Source organism: Hyaena hyaena, unplaced genomic scaffold (assembly GCF_003009895.1).
Source record: "Hyaena hyaena isolate Hyena2069 unplaced genomic scaffold, ASM300989v1 scaffold_43, whole genome shotgun sequence".
In the NCBI taxonomy this organism is placed as follows: domain Eukaryota; kingdom Metazoa; phylum Chordata; class Mammalia; order Carnivora; family Hyaenidae; genus Hyaena; species Hyaena hyaena.
Genome location: NW_024080675.1, coordinates 102,774 through 122,653, shown reverse-complemented (window position 1 = coordinate 122,653; position 19,880 = coordinate 102,774). Strand labels below are relative to the sequence as shown.

Below are 19,880 nucleotides of genomic sequence, written 5' to 3'. Positions count from 1 at the left end.
AGTTTGAGAGCATCTCTAATAAAAACACTGACCCACGTAATTGATTTTAATGGCAGCTTTGTGGCATCTTCCGTTCTCTGGATTCACGCCAGACGCCATCAGCAGAGCCTCCAGGGACTGAGGGGCATAGAGCAGCAGATGAGTGGTTTCTCTGAAGCCCAGAGTAACTCGGATAGATTAGTTTGGTTGATAAACACAGAGCACAGCAGGCTCCAAAGGCAACTGAGGGTACAACTGACCTTTTTGTTCTCTGTCAGGGTCTAAGGAAAAGCAGTGAATACAGCAGGAACAGAAAGACCATCATCCCCCGCTGTGTGCCCAACATGGTGTGTCTGCACAAGTACATCATTTCTGAGGAGTCGGTATTTCTTGTGCTGCAGCATGCGGAAGGTTAGTTTGTAGTTTAAATTGTTTATGGAGCAAAGAATGTCGTCCACTTAGCTTTTCAGTTTCCATAATGTCCTTCTTACTCTTGTCATTGCATGAGCAGATAAAACATACAAAACACACGTAAGAAACTGTTTCCTCGTTCCTCCATTCTCTTTGAGTTGTGAGGGGAAACGAAAGCCCAGGTGAGCAGCAGATGTCATTTGAACTACAGTAACATTGTTAGGTATCCATAACTACTTGCTTTCTCCCAGAATTGATCTACTCCAACGCGAACTTTAAGGGGAATGTGTGTGTGCTAAAAGAGCTAGGCTTTATTTTAGGCGTTTTATTGTGTTCTCTGCAAAAAGGATACATTAATGTTAGATGACTTAAATAAAAAGCATCCCCTGAAGAACTAATTACCTCCTTTTTTAGAATGCATGGGTATTTGCTTAACATTTGACATTACCTAGTTATTATGATCTGAGTTTTTACGAATTCAGCCATTGGCATCACATATGGGCACAAAGCAGAGGCATGGTGCCCTGCCTTCAAACTATTTATGAAATTTCAACTCTTGGTGGAGGGAACAGGTGGCAAAAAAATACAATGTTTTGATTTGTTTTTGCCCTTTAATACCTGAATTTAAATAGTCTTTTATTTAGAATGACTGAATACAGCATATAAATATAAATCCACATAATAAACAATCGCCTTTAGGCTTTTAAGAGGTGTTTTTTTTTAAATAGTAAAAAAAATTTAAATTATTTTCCATACTTCACGAAGGTGCTATTATTATTTTTACATTACTGAGAATAAAGAAGTGTTATGTTTTACTAATAGGCATGACATTTGAATTTAATGCATTTGCCCAGGAAAATGAGTCATTGCTTTGTGGAATGAGGTCTTTTATGATAACTAATGCAAGATTTTTGACGGGGGCAATAAACTATTAATATTGTTTATTATGAAGTACAGCACAAGATAACTACAGATGGAGGGAAGACCTCCATATGTAGTATTTAATAGGAAATTCAGAAGGGGCTCCATGGTCTCTCAGGTATTAAGAGAGTTAATTGCGTGTGTGAATTGGATAACTAATTCACCTTTGTTCAGACATTATAGACAGCTTTTATCTGAGGATACCAGTGCATTACAGACATTATTGAATTAGAGGTCATGTCATCTGATAGCGAAATACAGCCACCTCTGGTGTGGAACAAAATAACTTGCGTAGTAATAATCCATAATAATTTAGAACAAGGTCAGTAGGATGAATGTAATTATAGTCAATATTCTATTACCCAGTGTGGATTATTCATGTTGGAGATTATCTGTGGCCAATTTTCGATTCTAGTTTGCCTCTGCTATTTGCAGCCTCTTCCTGTTCTTTCTCTTCCTTCTCCAGAACACACTTCCGTTTTACTTCTGCCATCTTCGCAGTCTCTCTTACACTCCTTAAAGCTGCTGTTGCAACTGATTTTACTTTAATCTGAGAAAATCTTATCAATTAAATTCCACTGTTTTAGATGATCTTTTCCAAGCTTCTTTTCCTTTGTTGGCCACACCTGACTCTGCATGGCTACGTGATCATAGAATTTGTCCTGGAAGTTTTTAAACTTGGTGAGGGAGGATCTCTTGTTGACCGTTCATTTCAGGTGCCTGTTGTTTAATTTTAAGAAGATTTTGTAACACACAGATATTAAGTTAAAGTGCAAATAGGGACTGTAAATTCATTTAACATTCAGCAAATTTATTGAGCATGTATTTTGTGCTAGACTCTCTCTTAGGTGAGCAACACAGGAAAAGAGCTTGTCCCTTTGAAACTTACATTCCTGTGGAGAGCCCAACAGAAAACAGAAAGCTTGATAATACCGGCTAATAATAGGGACTATACTGCTCTCTAACACAGAGAACTCTATAAAAGAATGACTGGGGAACTACTTTAGGAAGCCTGCTCTAGGAAGGTGCCATTTAAGAGGAGTGTTGAATGACAACCGTTTGGATGTAAGTGGGAAGCCCTTTCTAGGTATAGGGATCAGTTTAAGTAAGAAATCAAAAGCAAAAACAATGTTTGATGAACAAGAAAGGAGACAATTTGGTTGGAGTGTATAGTAGGGGAGGGCATTTATGGTATATGAGGCTATTGGAGAAATAGGCAGGAGTCTTGTACTGAAGGGTAAGGACTTTGGCTTTTATTCAAGTGCATTGGAAACCCACTGGATTTCTAAAGCAATGGCAAGATCTGATTTACATTTTAAAAAGATCTCTCTGGCTGTTGGGAATGGGTTACAAACAGGTAAGCCTACAAGCAATGTGTAGTCTAGACAAGAGATGATGGCGGCATGGCCTTCTGGGGTTCTAGCCATTATGCTTTGAGGGTAGACTCAGTGGGACCTGTGATGGATTCTAGGTTAGGGAAAGAGGAATCTAGGTGAATTTTTTGGATTGCTCACTTGAGTAATCAGGTGAGGTGTATGATGGGCAGTGTGCTATCTTTTACATGTGAGTGGTATTTTCTTTGTTACCTCTGTGAATTAGAAGGCTGTGCATAAATCACAAATACGTTAATTTCATATGTATAAATAGCTATTCCTGAAAAATAAGTGTTGAGCAATTGTTTTCTCTGTAATATGAATGCTCGAATATTTGTGATTTGTGGCTTTAGCTCCCTCCTGCTTACAGGACTATTCAGGATTCATGTAAGTCTCTTGGACTGATTTTCCTTCCATTTTTAATTCATTTAGTCAGAAATATATTGGCACTTACTGGGATACAGGCTTAGTTGTAACGTGGCAATGAACAAAACCAAGGAAGACTTTGCCCACATGGTGCTTACACTGAGAAGCAGAAAAGATAATAAGCAAATACATTAGTAAATATATGTCAGATGGAGATAAATTCTATGGAGAAAAGTTAAATAAAAGAAGGAGAAGGGAATGCCAAAAGGGTGTGGTGGGGGTTACTATTTTATCTAGAGTGGTCACCTTATTAAGAAAGGGATGTTTGGCCAGTGACCTGAAGGAAGTGAGGGGGGAGTGCTGTGGATAGGTAAGGGGAGAGCATCTCAGCAAGAAAGAACACATAGGCCTGGAACCAGGCGTGTACTCGGGGCATAAGAAACAGCAAGGTTACTGCAGCTGGAGCAGAATGGGAAGAATGTGGAGAAGTGGGGCGGCTGGCGGGCAGATCTTCCTTCTGTGGTCTTACAGCTTGGTTTTTATTCTGAATAAAAAAGAAGCCATTGAGGGATATTGAGCAGAGGAGTGGCAAGATAGGGCTCACTCTAGTTGCTTTGTGGAAAATGTAGTCTAGGAGGGCAAAGACAAAAGCAGTGAGACCAGTTTGGAAGTTTCTGTAGCAATGCAGGTGAAAATAATTGTGGCTCACCCATAGTGTTAGTGGTGGAGGTGGTAAGGCATGATTGTTAGATTCTGAATCTGTTTTGAAGATAGAACTGACCTGATTCTGTTTTACACGCTTGCAAGGTTTTTGACTTAAGTAGCTGAAAGAAGGGAGTTCCCATTTATTAAGATGGGGAAAGCTGTGGGAGGGGTCAATTCGGAGGGGGAAAAGTCAGGGATTCAGTTTGGGAATTGTAAGTTTGAGATACTTATTAAATATCCAGGTGGTGTTGAGTGGGCAGTTGGATATAGTAGACAGGCTTTTAGGAGAGAGATTTAAAATGTTTATTGTTCCTATTAATGAATCCCTTATGTTAATTCTGTTTGGGGAGGAAAAGGTGAGAAAATAATTGTATTCAGTCAAGGCCATGTGTGTCATTAAAACTTGAAATTCCTAAGATTAGGAACTATGTGATTTTCAGCATCTGTATCCCTTCCCCCCATTTAGCAGAATACTTGGTACACAGAAGGTGCTCAGTGCAGAATTGCTGACTGCTGAGTCAGAGAAAAGGTGAATGCCTAGGTTAGAAGGAAATGGGGACATCTGGGTGACTTAGTCGGTTGAGCATCCAACTTCGGCTCAGATCATGATATCATGGTTCGTGAGTTTGAGCCCTGCATCAGGCTGTGTGCTGACAGCTCAGAGCCTGGAGCCTGATTCAGATTCTGAGTCTCCCTCTCTCGCTGTCCCTCTCTCACTCATGCTCTGACTCTCTGTCTCTCTCAAAAATAAACAAACATTAAAAAAATTAAAAAAAAAAAAAAAAAAAGAAGAAATGATTGAAAAGCCTGCACATGTGGATACATCAGAGATGAGGGATGGGAAAGGGTTTTGCCCCAAGTTACTTGGGTGAAGTTTCAAGGGGTGCAATGATTCTTTTTTTATTAACTAGTTTTTTTGTTTTGATTATGAAACTAATATGTAAAGCAATACATTTGAACTATGTATAGAAGTACATAAAAATAAAAAGTCTCTCCTCCTAGTCATTTTAATGCCCTGTTCCACTCTCAAGAAATAGGGGGAGATTTTCCTATGTGTATAAATATATTCTCCCTACCTGTCTAGTTAAAAAAAAAATGGATCTTACATATTGTTCTATAGGCTGTTTTCTTCCCCCATCTTAACAATGTACCTTGGACAACTTTCCTTATCAGTATATATAGGTCTGTATTAAGAGAGACCAGTGCAATAATTAAAAACAAGGAATCTGGAGCCAGACTACTATTAGTTTGTGTGACCTTGGGCAAGGTATTTAATGTTTTTGTGCCTCCATTTCCTTTTCTGTAAAGTTGGGATGATAATTGTCCACCTCATAGAGTTGATGTGAAGATTAAGTAATTCACGTATGTGAAACACTTAGAATAGTACCTGGCACATGGTAAACAGTATGTAAGTACAGTACAACCTTGACTTGAGAGCATGATTTGTTCCAGAAACATGCTTATAATCCAAAGTACTTGTATATCAAAGCGAATTTCAAGAACCATTGGCTCAGTTGTGATCATGTGACATTTGGTGTCATGTACTATTTGTATTGCAAGACATCGCTCATTTATCAAGTTAAAATTTATTAGAAATGTTTACCCATCTTGTGGAACACTCACAGAGCAAGTTACTTGCAGTCCAAGGTTTTACTATATTTGCAAATATTGCTATTATTTTTTGGGATAAAAAATATTTGGTTGTATAGATTTATCGTAATTTATTTAACTATTCTCTTATTAACTGGTGTTTAAATTGTTTCTAGTACTTTTGCATATATGTCTTTGTATACTTTTGTTTGCTTTTTTGAGAACTGTTTGTAACATGAATTTCTTGAAGTGGAATTCCTGGTTCGGAAAATGATTTTGAGCATTGTTCCAGCAGTATTTTATCAGACCTGTTAGTGTCAGATTCTAATTCTGGCCAAGCCCATTTAACAAATATTCTTTGCAATCTTTCAGAAAACCAGTAAATTAAAATTTAATGAGAAACACAGAGTTTTCATTAAACTTTATGAATTACTAATTTCATAACTTGAAATAGCTAATCTCTCCAATTTTATAGGCTTCAATGGGGCTTAGAAAGGTGTCATTTATATTTCTAAAGTGTTAAAAATTATAAATAAGTTAGGTATTTTTTATTTATATTTTGAGATTTGGCAATAACGGATTTTTTTAAAGGATAATGTTTTTCATGTTAGAATAATAATAATGTTGACATTTGTGTAAGTTTGTCTGTTAGGCCTGATCTTATCTTGATAAAAAGTAAAACCTATTCAACTTTCGTGGGTGAGAAATTTCAGTGGAAATAATGTGTTCTTGTAAGTTTGGTGATTTTCATAATTTTGTAGTTGATTAAAAAATATGGGTTAGGACTCAACTTTTGCTTCCATAGCTCTATATCAAGTATTAAATTTACCTGGGCACCTAGCAAACAGTGGAGAAGGGCTAAAACAGTTTTGTTTCTGTTGAAAAATACCATTTTTACAATCCACTTTCGGATGCTTGTTTGGGCTAGGCACAAATTTTATGAAGAAAGTGTCAACCATCACATCTAAAAATTCTGTGTAATAATGAAAAGAATGGAAATTAAGTGAGGTGCCATATTTGATTAATCAAATTGGTCAACTTGGTAATATCCAGTATAGGCAAGTTGCTATGAAGTGGCATTAGTGCACTGTGCTTACGGGAGTGGATTCGCGTCCAGCCTTTCTGTAAAGCAGCTTCACAACACATTATCAGATGCATTAAAAATATTCATGCTTTTTGATCTAGTACTTGCATTTCTGGGATTCTATCCTGATGAAATTGGCAGAGATGTCAAATACTTCCATGTAAAAGTACATATTATTTTAATTCTAATAGTAAAAGATTGGAAACAATGTGAATGTCCCACAATAGATGAACATTTAAATACCTCATAATATCTATCCCATGGACATGCTGTATAGCCATTCAAGTTCATAGCCTCATGAAAATTAGAAAACGTTTATGATGTGATGTGATGTTAGTCACAAATAAAAAGCCTGAGAATAAATGAAAAGATAGTTAATGGTGTTTATAGGTGACTTATTTATTTTTGTTTTTCTTTTCTTTTTTAAAATTGTTTATAATAAAACCATATATTTGCTTTAAAATAGGAATAAAGTATTATAAAATATAATGACATTATTAATATTTATAGACCTTTATTCTTGACAAGTGTTCAAAATACTTGGAAAGATGTCATCTTTTTGTAACCCAATGTAATAAATATTTATTTAATACATATTATTTTACATGCTAGGCAGAATCCTCTCCCTGCAATCTGGTAAAGGAGATGATAAAAATATAAAAGTAATATTAATGTGAACTAGAATATTTTAAATGTTGTAACAGGGACTAAGGGATATAAAAGATTCAGAGAAGATAGTCATATTTGCTGAGGGGATAGCAAAAAATTGGTAAAAAGAAAACAAATTCTGAGGGACTGTCAAGAAGAGTTGGGATTTTGATAAGCAGATATTGGACAAACTAATGAGAAGGTAAATTCTTTAAGTGGTAGGTATAGGTTGAGCAAAAGCCCAGAATGGGTTATATTTGGAGAAATCCAATTCTGATGAATTATTTGATGAGCTGAGTCCGAGAACTAAGTCTTAGCTTGACACACTGTATTACTGAGGAGTTCAGTGCCTCAACGGAGTTGGTATGTCATTCAGTGGGTCGAGGGGATTTGGGTTCTTGAATGGAGTAATAATGTAAGATCTGTGCTAAAGTGGAAGATTAACTAGGCAGCAGTTAGTACGATAGGGTGATACAGGAAGGAGTTAAAGCAGGAATCGAATTATAACTATAAAGTTATTCCAAGCAGCAGACTGGCCAAAGGAATCAATGGAAGAGGAAAACTGTGTGAAACATGTGAAACATTATGGGCATACCCTAAAGACGTGGAAGCTTGTCAGATGTAGAAAAACAAGGGAGGAAAAAATAATCTTAAGTTTAGTCCAAAGCTTTTGTGTGAGAGTGGCTTAGAGGTCGGAAAGAGGAAGTCATTTGGAGACAAAACGAAAGAACTTAAGCACATTGAATTTTAGATTTCAGATGAAATTGGCCTAAGAATGAATGAAATTTTTCTTGGAATTTTAGTGCGTCTTGCTATTACTGGAACGTTGCAATGACTGTCTGCTTTGTGATGGCGCATCACATTCTTAGTTACCATCTGAGTTAAAGAAGCACCAACTGAATGCCCGCCATGTCCTGCACACTGTGCAGGAAGTAGATAAAGAGGAAAACAACGGTCCTGTCCTCACAGTAGCCCCCATCTAGGAGACCCGGAAACAACACACGTTGTTGTAGTTGGATTGCGTACAAGAATTCCAGATTCCGGTTCAGGCTTTACTGTAGGGTTCCATAACAGAAGTGATTGTGAGGAGAGGAATGTGGCTGTTGTTGTCAAAAAACTAAAAAAACAAAAAACAAACAAACAAAAAAGATGAAATCAATGCATGCCTTCTTTTCAAAGGTGTTTCAAAGTTCAGTATGAACCCTTAAATTTTAGTTTGACTCTGGGGAGATATGAAACACTAAGAATAACCTAGTGAGGACAGAAAGTTAGCTAAGAAAAAAATGAGAGTGAAAAGTTAAATGGCCTAATGTCCAATACTATTAATTATTATCAAAATAGGAAAAGACTGTTAACTAGGTCACCGGCAAAGGAGATGTCTGAGTATTTTAGGATTAATATTGTAACAACTACCCTTTATTGCACATTTATTGCACATTTACTCAATAATAGGCACAGTACTGGGTGCTTTATGTATTTACTGAGTTTCTCTAAAGTGAAATGAAATGGCAATGTACAAAAAGATTTTTTTGGATGCTTCCACCAACCTGTTTATTATACACAATAATTGACTATCAGTAATTATTTCTTTTATGATTGTCACCCTTGGTATAAGATGCTTAAGAAAGACATTAAAAATGTGCTGAAAAGGGGCACCTGGGTGGCTTAGTTGGTTAAGCATCCGACTTTCGCTTAGGTCACGATCTCGCGGTTCGTGGGTTCGAGCCCCGCGTCGGGCTCTGTGCTGACTGCCGGCTCAGAGCCTGGAGCCTATTTCGGAGTCTGTGTCTCCCTCTCTCTCTGACCCTCCCTTGCTCACACTGTCTCTCTCTATCCTAGAAATAAATAAAAATTAAAAAAAATAAAAAATAAAAAAAAAAATAAAAATGTGCTGAAAAAAATTACCTTTTCCATGTTAATGGAGGGGATTCATTTTTAACACATTATTTCCCATTTTTGGAAGCTATAGTTGTATCTTCACAAAGTATGCTGCTGCATACTTTGTTTATAAGATTTCTGGATCAAATTTAACTATTCTTTTTTCTCATAATACAGTAAAGCTTTGATAGGTGTTTGATACTTATTATAGCCATTTATTCAAAGAATCTAATGAGCAAAACGGGCTGAGTTTTTAATGGTTAAAACAAAAGAAAAATAAAGTGAAATAACTAATGAGTGTTACTGGTAAAACATTGGATTACTTTGTGTTTATTTGATTTTTATGAATTTATTTTTATGATTTTACTTTTTATAGGTTTCTGATATATATCAGAATACAGAATCAGGATTTCAGTAGCTTGCCTCATTAATGCCCAGTTAATTTTCCTCAGTAGCTTTACTTGGTTTTCTACCATGCATGATGTGTATGGGAAATGGAGAAGATGGGGAAATTGTTATTAATATGTCATTTATAATGGCATAATTATATACCAGATGCCATATCTTCCCTCTAATCTTCAAAATGGAATAATATTGTTGATTCCACCCCCCCACTGTAGTATATACAGTTTTAAGCAGCACTTATTTATGTTTTTCCACTTGACCAAGGGTCCATGCTTGAAAAAATTACTACATAAACAGCTCAGAACATAATCACATGTTCCAGCAGCTAAATCATATTTAAAGCAGTGTTCTAGCTGTGGGATTTCATATTTGTATTTGTTAAACTAATTTCAAAGGAAAAAATAGGTTGTCATTTAAAAAATAATTGATATCAAGGAGATAGGTTTAAAGCTATACTCACCAGTCAGCAATCACAAAAAAAAAATTTTTTTATTTAAATACTTGTTTTATAGCACACTTGATATTAATGGGTATCGCTGACTTGCTTTTGACTGATTATTAGAATAGTTTTTGTTTTCTATTGGCTTCAATAAGTAACCATTAATTTGGGGATCTTAAAAATTTTTTTGGTTATACTTGTTCACAGGTGGCAAACTCTGGTCATATATCAGTAAGTTTCTAAACAGAAGTCCTGAAGAAAGCTTTGACATCGGGGAAGTGAAAAAATCTGCACTTAATAAAGTTCACCTGCAACAGCCAACTTCTAGTCCTCAGGACAGCAGCAGCTTTGAATCCAGAGGAAGCGATGGTGGAACGATGCTTAAAGGTCTGCCTCTGAAGACTAGTCTTACTCCAAGCTCTCAAGATGATAGCAACCAAGATGAAGAAGGCCAGGATAGCTCTCCAAAATGGCCAGATTCTGGCTCAAGTTCAGAAGAAGAGTGTACCACGAGTTATTTGACTCTATGCAATGAATATGGGCAAGAAAAGATCGAGCCAGGGTCACTGACTGAGGAGCCTTTCATGAAGATCGGAGGGAGTGCTGTTGATACCAGAATTACCGAAAGCTTCCCAGCACACCTCGCTGCTGACAGTGGCAGCTCCAGCACCCAGCACGTAGCTCACGAGCTGAAGTTCTTTGCTGGAGATGATGACCTAGAAGCAGATAGTTCTCCAAGAACGTCAGATTCCCTTAGTAGATCTAAAAACAGCCCCATGGAATTCTTTAGAATAGATAGTAAGGATAGCACTAGTGAACTCCTAGGCCTTGATTTTGGAGAAAAATTGTATAGTCTAAAGTCAGAGCCTTTGAAACCATTTTTCACTCTTCCAGATGGAGACGGCACTTCCAGGAGTTTCAGTACTAGCGAAAGCAAGGTAGAGTTTATAGCTCAGGACACCATTAGCAGGGGCTCAGATGACTCTGTCCCAGTTATTTCTTTTAAAGATGCTGCTTTTGATGATGTCATCGGCACTGAGGAAGGAAGACCTGATCTCCTTGTAAATCTACCTGGTGAACTGGAGCCCATCAAGGACGGTGCAGCAATGGGACCCACTCCATTTACACAGACTAATATAGGCATAATTGAAAGTAAATTGTTGGAAGCCCCCGATGTTTTATGTCTCAGGCTGAGCACTGAACAACGCCAAGCAAGTGAAGAAAAAGGCACAGAGGAATTGAGTGATCCCTCCAGGCCTAAACCCCACAGCATAGCCGAGAAACACAGTGTACAGGGGGATCTCGGGATGTTATGTGTAGCAGCCATTGGTCATGGTAGTTCAGAAGACGTGTCTTTGTTACACAGGTCGGATCCTAAGTTACAAGGCCTTGGAACGGTTGAGTCGACAGTAACTGCAAACAACATGGAAGAAAACATATTCCATGTTTCTAACCCACTCTCAGGTGCTCATGAATATAATGTAAACACAGACACTTTAAAAACTGAAGAAGTATTGCTGTTTACAGATCAAACTGAGGATTTGGCTAAAGAGGAACTGACTTTATTTCAGAGAGACTCAGAGACTAAGGGAGAGAGTGGATTAGCACTAGAAGGAGACAAGGAAATACATCAGATTTTTGAGGACCTTGATAAAAAATTAGCACTAAACTCCAGGTTTTACATCCCTGAGGGCTGCATTCAGAGATGGGCAGCTGAAATGGTGGTAGCCCTTGATGCTTTACATAGAGAGGGAATTGTGTGCCGCGATTTGAACCCAAACAACATCTTATTGAATGATAGAGGTCAGGAACTTTTGCAAATGCATTTCTTTTTATTCGCTGTTGCTTCCAATTAACTGAGTAGGCGTTTTATCTTGTAATTAGTATCTTCATTTCCTGTCTAGAGCTTCATTATCAGTGCGGCAAATTCACCCCCAGTAATAGCTTCTAGTACTTAATGATGCCATTATTCTTAATGATACTGTTTTTAGCTACAAAAGGAGTAATTACAGTTCACTTCTGCAGAAAATGGAAGAGAAAAATGTTTTGATTTCTCCTGTCGTTTTGTTTTTAGGACACATTCAGCTAACGTATTTTAGCAGGTGGAGCGAGGTTGAAGATTCCTGTGACAGCGATGCCATGGAGAGAATGTACTGTGCCCCAGGTTAGAGCAGTCTCAAAATGTTTCACTTGAAAAAGTAGTTCAATGTCTCTCTTTTCCTTATAGAAGTTGTATTTTTCACTAGCGGTTCACATAGGTGTTGGACTTGGGTATCTCTTGAGTATTCAAAAAAGAAAATGTGGGGATAAAACCATTATATATTCCAGAGGTGTGTGTGTGTGTGTGTGTGTGTGTATGTTACTGTTAAATGGACTTGTACTTCTCTTAGGAGAGACAGGTAATTCTGTCTTAGAAATGTCTTAACTTCTCAGTGTTTAGAAGGACCTTTAAATTCCCTGTGAGAGGTAGCTGACTAAAGGAGTAAAATTCCCAAGGACAAAAGTGGAAAGAATATGGAATTTTTAAAAACGCGATACTGTGACTTCAGTGATGAGCCAGGCTCGCAGGCCCAGCAGATTTTAGAGTTCTTTCTGCCTTTGAGACATTTTAGGAAGCATGTTTTTCTTGCTTTAAAACAGCCAGTTGAGCCACATATTTGACACAACAGATTTTGCTTGCTCTTACTGTATTGTCTTTATTTTTTTAAAAATTAGAGCTTTATTTCGGGGGGGGGGGGTGTTAGATTCTCTGCCGATAATTACAGGTCATGTAAGCATATGAATTGGATTCGAGTTAGTGTCTTTCTGTCAGTGCACATGGGGCTATATTTGAATCCAAAGTTCGTTCACCTTTTGCCCAGCTCTCAGCCTCTTTGGATAGCCCAAGTTACTTTACTTGTCACCCCACTGGCTTTCAGAGGAGGTTCAAGCTGATTATGGTGACATGATCTGCTTAGGTGTTGATTAATACAGTATTTAACGCTTCCTAGCTAACCAGTGTATTATTGATGCTAACATTGTTTCCCTGCATAATGGGAAGTGATTATAATTAGGATTGAAAGAGCTATATTGTTTTAAGTTACAACCTTCATTGTTAAGAATTATTCCTGGATTGGGGAGTAGTTAAGTTTTTCAACTTGCAAAGCAAATGCCCCAATGGATTTTTTTTTCTTAGTGTTATACTCTTTCTTCCCTCAAATTAGCGGTGTTTGATTTTTATTTCTTCCTAGGGGCAATAGAGCATGCCTACATTTTTTGTTTCTCTCAAGTAGATAATATGCTGTTTTTTGAAGCCTTATTAGTACGATTTAGTTAATGGGATAACAAAAATAATTTCATAGTGAAATCACTTTATTATGGTTATCTGGTTCTTTTTTAAAATACTCACTCCCATTTATAATTTGATAAATAACATCTTAGGTGCCAGTGTATGTAAATACATATATTAATCATAATGAATTTGAAGGTTTTAGGATCAAAATTAAATGTGGGAGTTCTTTTAGGTTTATTTACTTTGAGAGAGAAAGAGAGAGACTGAGTGGGATGGGGCAGAGAGAGAGGGAGAGAGAATTCCAAACAGGCTCTGCACTGATAGCCTGACAGTCCCACCTGGGGCTTGAACTCAAAAATCATGAGATCATAACCTGAGCAGAGATTAAGGGTCAGACACTTAGCCAGCTGAGCCACCCATGTTCCCCAAATCTGGAAGTTCATTTAAATGAAACCTACTAAATCCAGAAGTGAAGTGCAGGATAAACCTCACATCCAAACCAGATGTTCATGAGGCATTGTTTCGTGTTTATAACTGAGTCCTTATTTCCTATTTTTATTTTCACTTTCTTATTGAAAACTTTGGCATTCTAGCCGATTGTTTCTACAACGTGCAATGTTTACTTTAATATTCACAGCATGTTGACATCCTGAAAATTTTAATATGTGTTTAATAAATCTATACTATATTCATCAACAAATACATACTTTTAATTTTGTCTACTTGGAACAGTGAATTTAATCCAGATCAGTTTCCCTGTTTTTAAGTCTTTCCCCAGAAATCACAATTCTCAAAGTTTACCAGCAGGTGGCAGTCTACCATTAATGCATTTTTGCTGTCATTTTCCAGGTTGTCCTTCACTAACATTTGAAAAAAGCTGTCTGAAGAAGGGCTTTGTTTTAATTATTTGCATGAAAGAATTGTACTTCCAAGCTTTGTGAGTTGCAAGACTGCTCTAGCTTTATAGCATGCACTGAACAATGTGGAAAGTCTCTTCTATTTTTGGGACCTATTAATTTGTTTTGTCAACAGGAGAAAACAAAATGGCCTTAACTGAAAAGTAGAGCTAGTCTTGTAATGTAGATGATCTAGAGTTACAGAACTCTGTTAAGTCTGGGTTCTCCCACCCCTTGCTTACAATGCAAGGGGAATTGGAACCAAAAATTGTAAATTACTGTTTGTTTCAAAAGTGAATAGTAGTGCTATTGTTAAAAACTATAAATAGGGCTTCCTCCTCTTTTTCAAAGGGTGGGAGCAATGCTAATATGCTAATATTTCAATGCTTAGAAGTCACAAATCCATTAATACTTTGAGGACACAGAGTACTTAGTCATCTTTTAGTCTATCTACTCTTAGAAACACTAAGGGCTGTAGTAATTCTCTCCCACATCCCTCTGCCCTTACACTTTCCAACTCTAACCTTAGTATTATTGTCCGAGTAACTCTAAGGCATGTTAAGCAGCTGATGTTTGGTTAGAAAGTAAAGTTGTCATAAGATTATGATGAGAACGATCCACTTCTGTTTAAACAGCATGCAGCCTCTACCCCGACCACTCCTCCCTCCTGGGAATCCTTATCACATATTTGTCCTAAAAACATTATCCACCTGCCCTGTGCTGTATAATATCAGCAGTGTATCTTTTCATCTTGTGGATGATGTGCCTTTATATTTTGAGAAAAATTTCCAGTAACAGATTCGATTTACATGGACAGAAACTTGAGCACATGCCAAACTAGCAGGGGGGCCATTATTCTGCTCTATAAATAAGTTTAAAAAAGAAAACACACACACACAGAAACCTGTGAATCAACATGTTTTGGTCTAATTGAGGGGAAAAGCAAGATAGATAAATTTTGAAATGCAAATGATCACCTTCTGTTATTTAAGTAGCGTTTCTGCCAACTTTGCGATCTTAGATTTTAAAAAGTCATGGTCGCTTCAGCACTGCTTACGACCAAGGATATGTGACATTCACAAGTTTCTACAACGACATGAAGAACTTTTTAAAAAAAGTTTCCACTTTCTTATATTAAGGAAAACAAGTCCAGTAACAAAAAGACAAAAACCAACGAGCTTTCTCTGTCTACATCTGTGAAAAAGCCAGCAAATAAATGGCTGCAGCTGCAGGCCTATCGAGTGGGTCTTGAGAATACGAATTCACTGATCAAATCCAGCCCTGTTTCCAAAATAGAGACCATTCCTTTTAGGTTCACTTTGTATCCTTAGATTATCCAGAATGATTCTCTAGAAAGGTTGTATTTTAAGTAACCATCATTTATGGTAAATGGGCTCCTTTCATATCAAAGAAATACACAGGACAGAGTTTAGGAAGAGAAAGAGCAGAGAAATAGACCCCAGAGTGGGACTAGATTGCATAGCATGACAGTACAAACATGACACAGCCTCGTTTCCACACTGGGGGCCTTCTAAGTACTTTATTAAGAGACCTTCAGACAAGTTCTCCTATTTTTCGTTGTGAGAGTTTACAGAACAAAAACTGGAGTAAATTGATTATTCTTCTCTAGAGGACTTCTTTGTCATTACTCTGGTTTTATTTCTGTATTTGTGTACTCCACACACAAGGGATTTTATGTGCTTTATCATTGAAACTATTTACCATAATGTAGAATAAATTTTTGTTATAGCATTTTAAGTATAAAGGAAGAATAAAGTGTCAAGAAAGTATTTTTTTAAGTTTTGACTCTCATCATAAAAAAAGCAGCCAGAAAATAGAACCTATAATATTAAGCATATAAAACACAAAAGACTATACTTGAAGTTTAATATGCAATCTAAGGCAAGTGAGTAAAATTGTTTATATGTTCGTTATTATGCTAATATAGTCACTTAAGTTTCTCATTCCAGTCTTCACAAGTTGTTATGGTACCTATCAGAGTGTGTCCTTCACCTTTATTTTCCACTCCACTATGAGCCTTTATAAATGCTTGGAATTTACATTGATATTTCTCGTTGAATACTTTTCAGACTTGAGAATTTATAGGTGAATATGTGTGTAAATTGAAGAAGTCCAGAATGCTTTTTACTGCAGGCCAATCTCCACGCTCCCAGATGTCAAATGACAGCTTTGCTTCCTCTCTTAGGCGATTTCACACTTGGAAACAGCTCACAGCTGACGGTGAAAAGTGAAACAGAAAAACCATGCTGAAACTATCTGTAAAATTCAGCTTTCGAGCATGACATTTATTTACTACCACCCTTTGCTCTTCTAGCCTGACTTTATCAAATAGGCTATGAATATATTTTTTGAGGGTAGTCTCTTCTGCCCTTTGTCATCAGTGGGTCTTACATGTCTTTTGTTGCTTCTCTAAGCATGGTGCTCTATGTCATAGTTATGTATTTGATAATTAGATCTAGGACCCAGATCATGGATGGCTTAAAATATCATGAGACCATCATTAAGTTTAAGATTTAGAATAGTAAGGCAGAATTAAGAATGACCAAACTTCAGTATTTGTCCCACATCAGCCATTGCATGACCTTGGGCATGTTGTTTAAGACTTTCTAGACCTTAATTTATCACTAGTCAAATAGATTTGTAGAATATAAAAAAGATCACAGATGTCAAATCATCTAATGCCTTTCTTACACAAAATGCAGTCAAAATTCAAGTTTATTTTATTATGACAAGAATTTCCCCCCCAAGGCTAAATAATGATTTCTTTGTCTAATTATTTTTTGTCTAAATATCTTGTGTAATAATTATTTCACTTGGAGTACTTTCTAAGTATAAACCTATACTCATTTATAAGGTATTTATATAATATATGTGATGCAGAAATGAGGGATTTATGGAATGTATTTTCATTTGGAGGAGAAAAGCCAAGACACTTTTTTGAGTAGGGTGAAATTTGATTGCCAAGATTCTCCCCAAACAAAATTGTTTAAAGAACAAAAAACCATTTGGATCTGAGAACCTTTGGGTCCTGGGTAACTTGACCAAGCATGAGTGATCTATTTTAGGAATGTGAAGTTGAGAGAGAAATCAAATGAATATATATCTATATTTTGAAATAATAATGGTATAACGAGGAAATATGGTTATATCGCTGGTGTAGGCTTTAAAATTTTTTTTCCAAGGGCGCCTGGGTGGCTTAGTCGGTTAAGCGTCCGACTTTCCGACTTTCGCTTAGGTCATGATCTCGCGGTTTGTGGGTTCGAGCCCCGCGTCAGGCTCTGTGCTGACTGCCAGCTCGGAGCCTGGATCCTGTTTCAGTCTGTGACTCCCTCTCTCTCTGACCCTCCCCTGCTCACACTGTCTCTCTCTCCTAGAAATAAATAAAACATTTAAAAAAATAAAAAATAAAAAAAAAATAAAAATTTTTTTCCAAAGGAGAAAGAAGAAAAAGGCAAGAGGGGTCTATAGAAATATTTTTTTTAGAAATAATTTTTAAAAGAGTAAAATATTTGTGGTTAATATTTAAACATTATGTTTTAGACGCTAACTCTTTTGTTTGATTTACCCTTCAGCAAAACATCAACAGTAACTCTCTTGTACATAATAGATGTTTTATCATTTTCCTTTAATGAGTAGCAAGTACTTATAATCCTTTGCTTTTAGTTCTTATCGTCATTAAGACCAAATCTATACCTTCTTTGGGAGAACCAGTAACTTTTCAGGTTTGCTGTAGAAAAGTGAAAATTGTACACTGAGGGAAATTCTCTGATGCACTTCATCTCTATACTGATGAAGTTTATGCCATGAGTATAGTCATATTAGGATAAGCAAAAAGAGCTTCAAGTCAACTCAAATCTTACCTTTTCAGGCAGGCCCCTCCTGATGGAAAGATTAAAGAGTTGCTTTATACTGGCTTGAAGGTCTAGAAGTTGGGATCCATCCCTGGGTAGGAGGTATCTTGGGTCTCTCACAAGTCCCCTGGTGATGGGCCAGTTACCTTTACCTCTGAATTAAGGTGACTCCACACTGAAATATACCCATTCGGAAATCATACTTCTCATCAGGACAGATTGTGATTTAGCTCTATCGGTGGGAATGAGGCAGAGTAATAGCAAAATGTTCCATCCCTGTTATTTGGCACCTTTCTGAATAGCACATTAGCTCTTCTCATGAGAAGAAATTCTTCAGCCATTAGAACTAGAGAATTTATAAGAGTTAAAGTACTAATAATACTTTCATACAGAAGAGGTGAAATATAAGACCTCTGTACGTTTCATAGTATTACCTGATATAGCGGGGAATGGAGGGTTACCTCAACCTTTACATTATTAAAAAGAAGTTAATTTTAACCTCTTATTTGCTCCAAACCTTTTTCTTTATTATCTTGGACAGATTGTTTTTAAGAAGAGGAACAAGAAGCTAGAACTCGGGATCCGTCCCTGGGTAGGAGGTATCTTAGGTCTCTCACAAGTCCCCTGTGGTTTTAAGTAATAGCTGCATTCTAATTGCTTTTTTATTTTCAGATCTAAGTTGATTTTTGGCAACTATTCAGTTACTTGGCCTCACTACTATATTATTATAAAGAAAGTGACCTATTTTTTATGTCTGATATTTATTTTATATATATAAAATAAATAAAATATATTTTATTATATATGATATATAAAATAAAATTAAAAATTTTTTTAATGTTTTTTTAAATTTATTTCTGAGAGAGACAGAGAGAGACAGAGAGAGACAGCGTGAGCAGGGGAGGGTAAGAGAGAGGGAGACACAGAATCTGAAACAGGCTCCAGGCTCTGAGCTAGCCATCAGCACAGAGCCCTACATGGAGCTCGAACCCACAAACCGTGAGATCATGACCTGAGCCAAAGTCGGACGCTTAACCGACTAAGTCACCCAAGCGCCCCTTTACATCTGATATTTAACACAGAAGAGGTAATGCTGAGTCTTAAACATCATGTATGAGAGCTATTGGCTAGCTCCTTTGACCAAATCGTCAGGTTCTGTACCGCATAAAGTCTTGTCAATTTGAATCTCCCTGAAGTAACCAAGGCTTACTCCTTCTGAACAATTATTCACAAATGCTCCCTTCAAGTAAATGTTTAAAAATGCTAAGGTTTTAAAAAATTGATGACAAAGCAAATGGGATTCCTTAAGCCCCTTTTAATAGCAGTGCACAGAGCTCTGCCTGCCTAACATGGCAACAGCAATGGGGGTGGGGGTAATTGCGTCTGTCATGTTCACAATTTCAGTTAGCCTTTTTCTCATCAATCAACTTTAATGGCTTTGGTTGGGTAACACTGTGACACCCGATGGCTATTCAGAATGGAGTTGTTGTGATATGATCAATGGAAAATGGAGCATGCTGTTGGTTTTTTTCCCCTACTAGAGATGCAGGGTGAGAGAGTAAGCAAGATTGTATAGAGCTCCGAATTATAATTATAATCAGTCAACCAGAAGTCATATGGTAGTTACCCATTTCTTATTCTATCTCACAAGAAGACGGTAGCATAATGATACCTATAAACTCCCTCGAACAGGTAATTCTTGGCTCTGGACTGCTGAATCAAGTTAAATCCAGGAGTTTTGACCCAACTTACGCAGATAATTGCAGGACAGCTTAGAACATGGTTGCCAGGTCATCCCCGCAATGAGAAATTAGAGCTGGGAGGTGGTAGAAAAGCAGAATTAAGTATTTTGCCAAGCCCAGCCTAAATTCTCCTTAGGTCCCAAGTCCCCATGATACATTTGGCCCAGGGCTTCAGGTAATTAAAATCCCTGAAAACCAATGGGTTAATAATGAGGTGGTTGGCAGGAAGCAAGCCTAGAACCTGGGATGAGCCACAGAAACAAGTCCGCGTGAGGTGGAGCAGCACACTTCTCCTGTCAC

The 19,880-nt window shown here is 37.1% G+C and overlaps 1 protein-coding gene across 4 annotated transcripts in view; it reads left to right on the top strand.

Annotated features, from left to right (window-relative positions):
• RPS6KC1 (ribosomal protein S6 kinase C1) overlaps window positions 1-19,880 on the top strand; it is a 180,827-nt gene that overhangs the window by 138,504 nt on the left and 22,443 nt on the right. For 2 of the 4 annotated variants that reach the window (XM_039230102.1, XM_039230101.1), the window contains exons 10-12: window positions 258-390; window positions 10,007-11,602; window positions 11,874-11,963. In XM_039230102.1, the coding sequence (XP_039086033.1) occupies window positions 258-390; window positions 10,007-11,602; window positions 11,874-11,963 (1,819 nt within the window). Of the gene's footprint in view, window positions 1-257; window positions 391-10,006; window positions 11,603-11,873; window positions 11,964-18,379; window positions 18,448-19,880 lie in introns of those variants that run through there. The other 2 variants (XM_039230103.1, XM_039230104.1) reach the window with 2 other exon arrangements.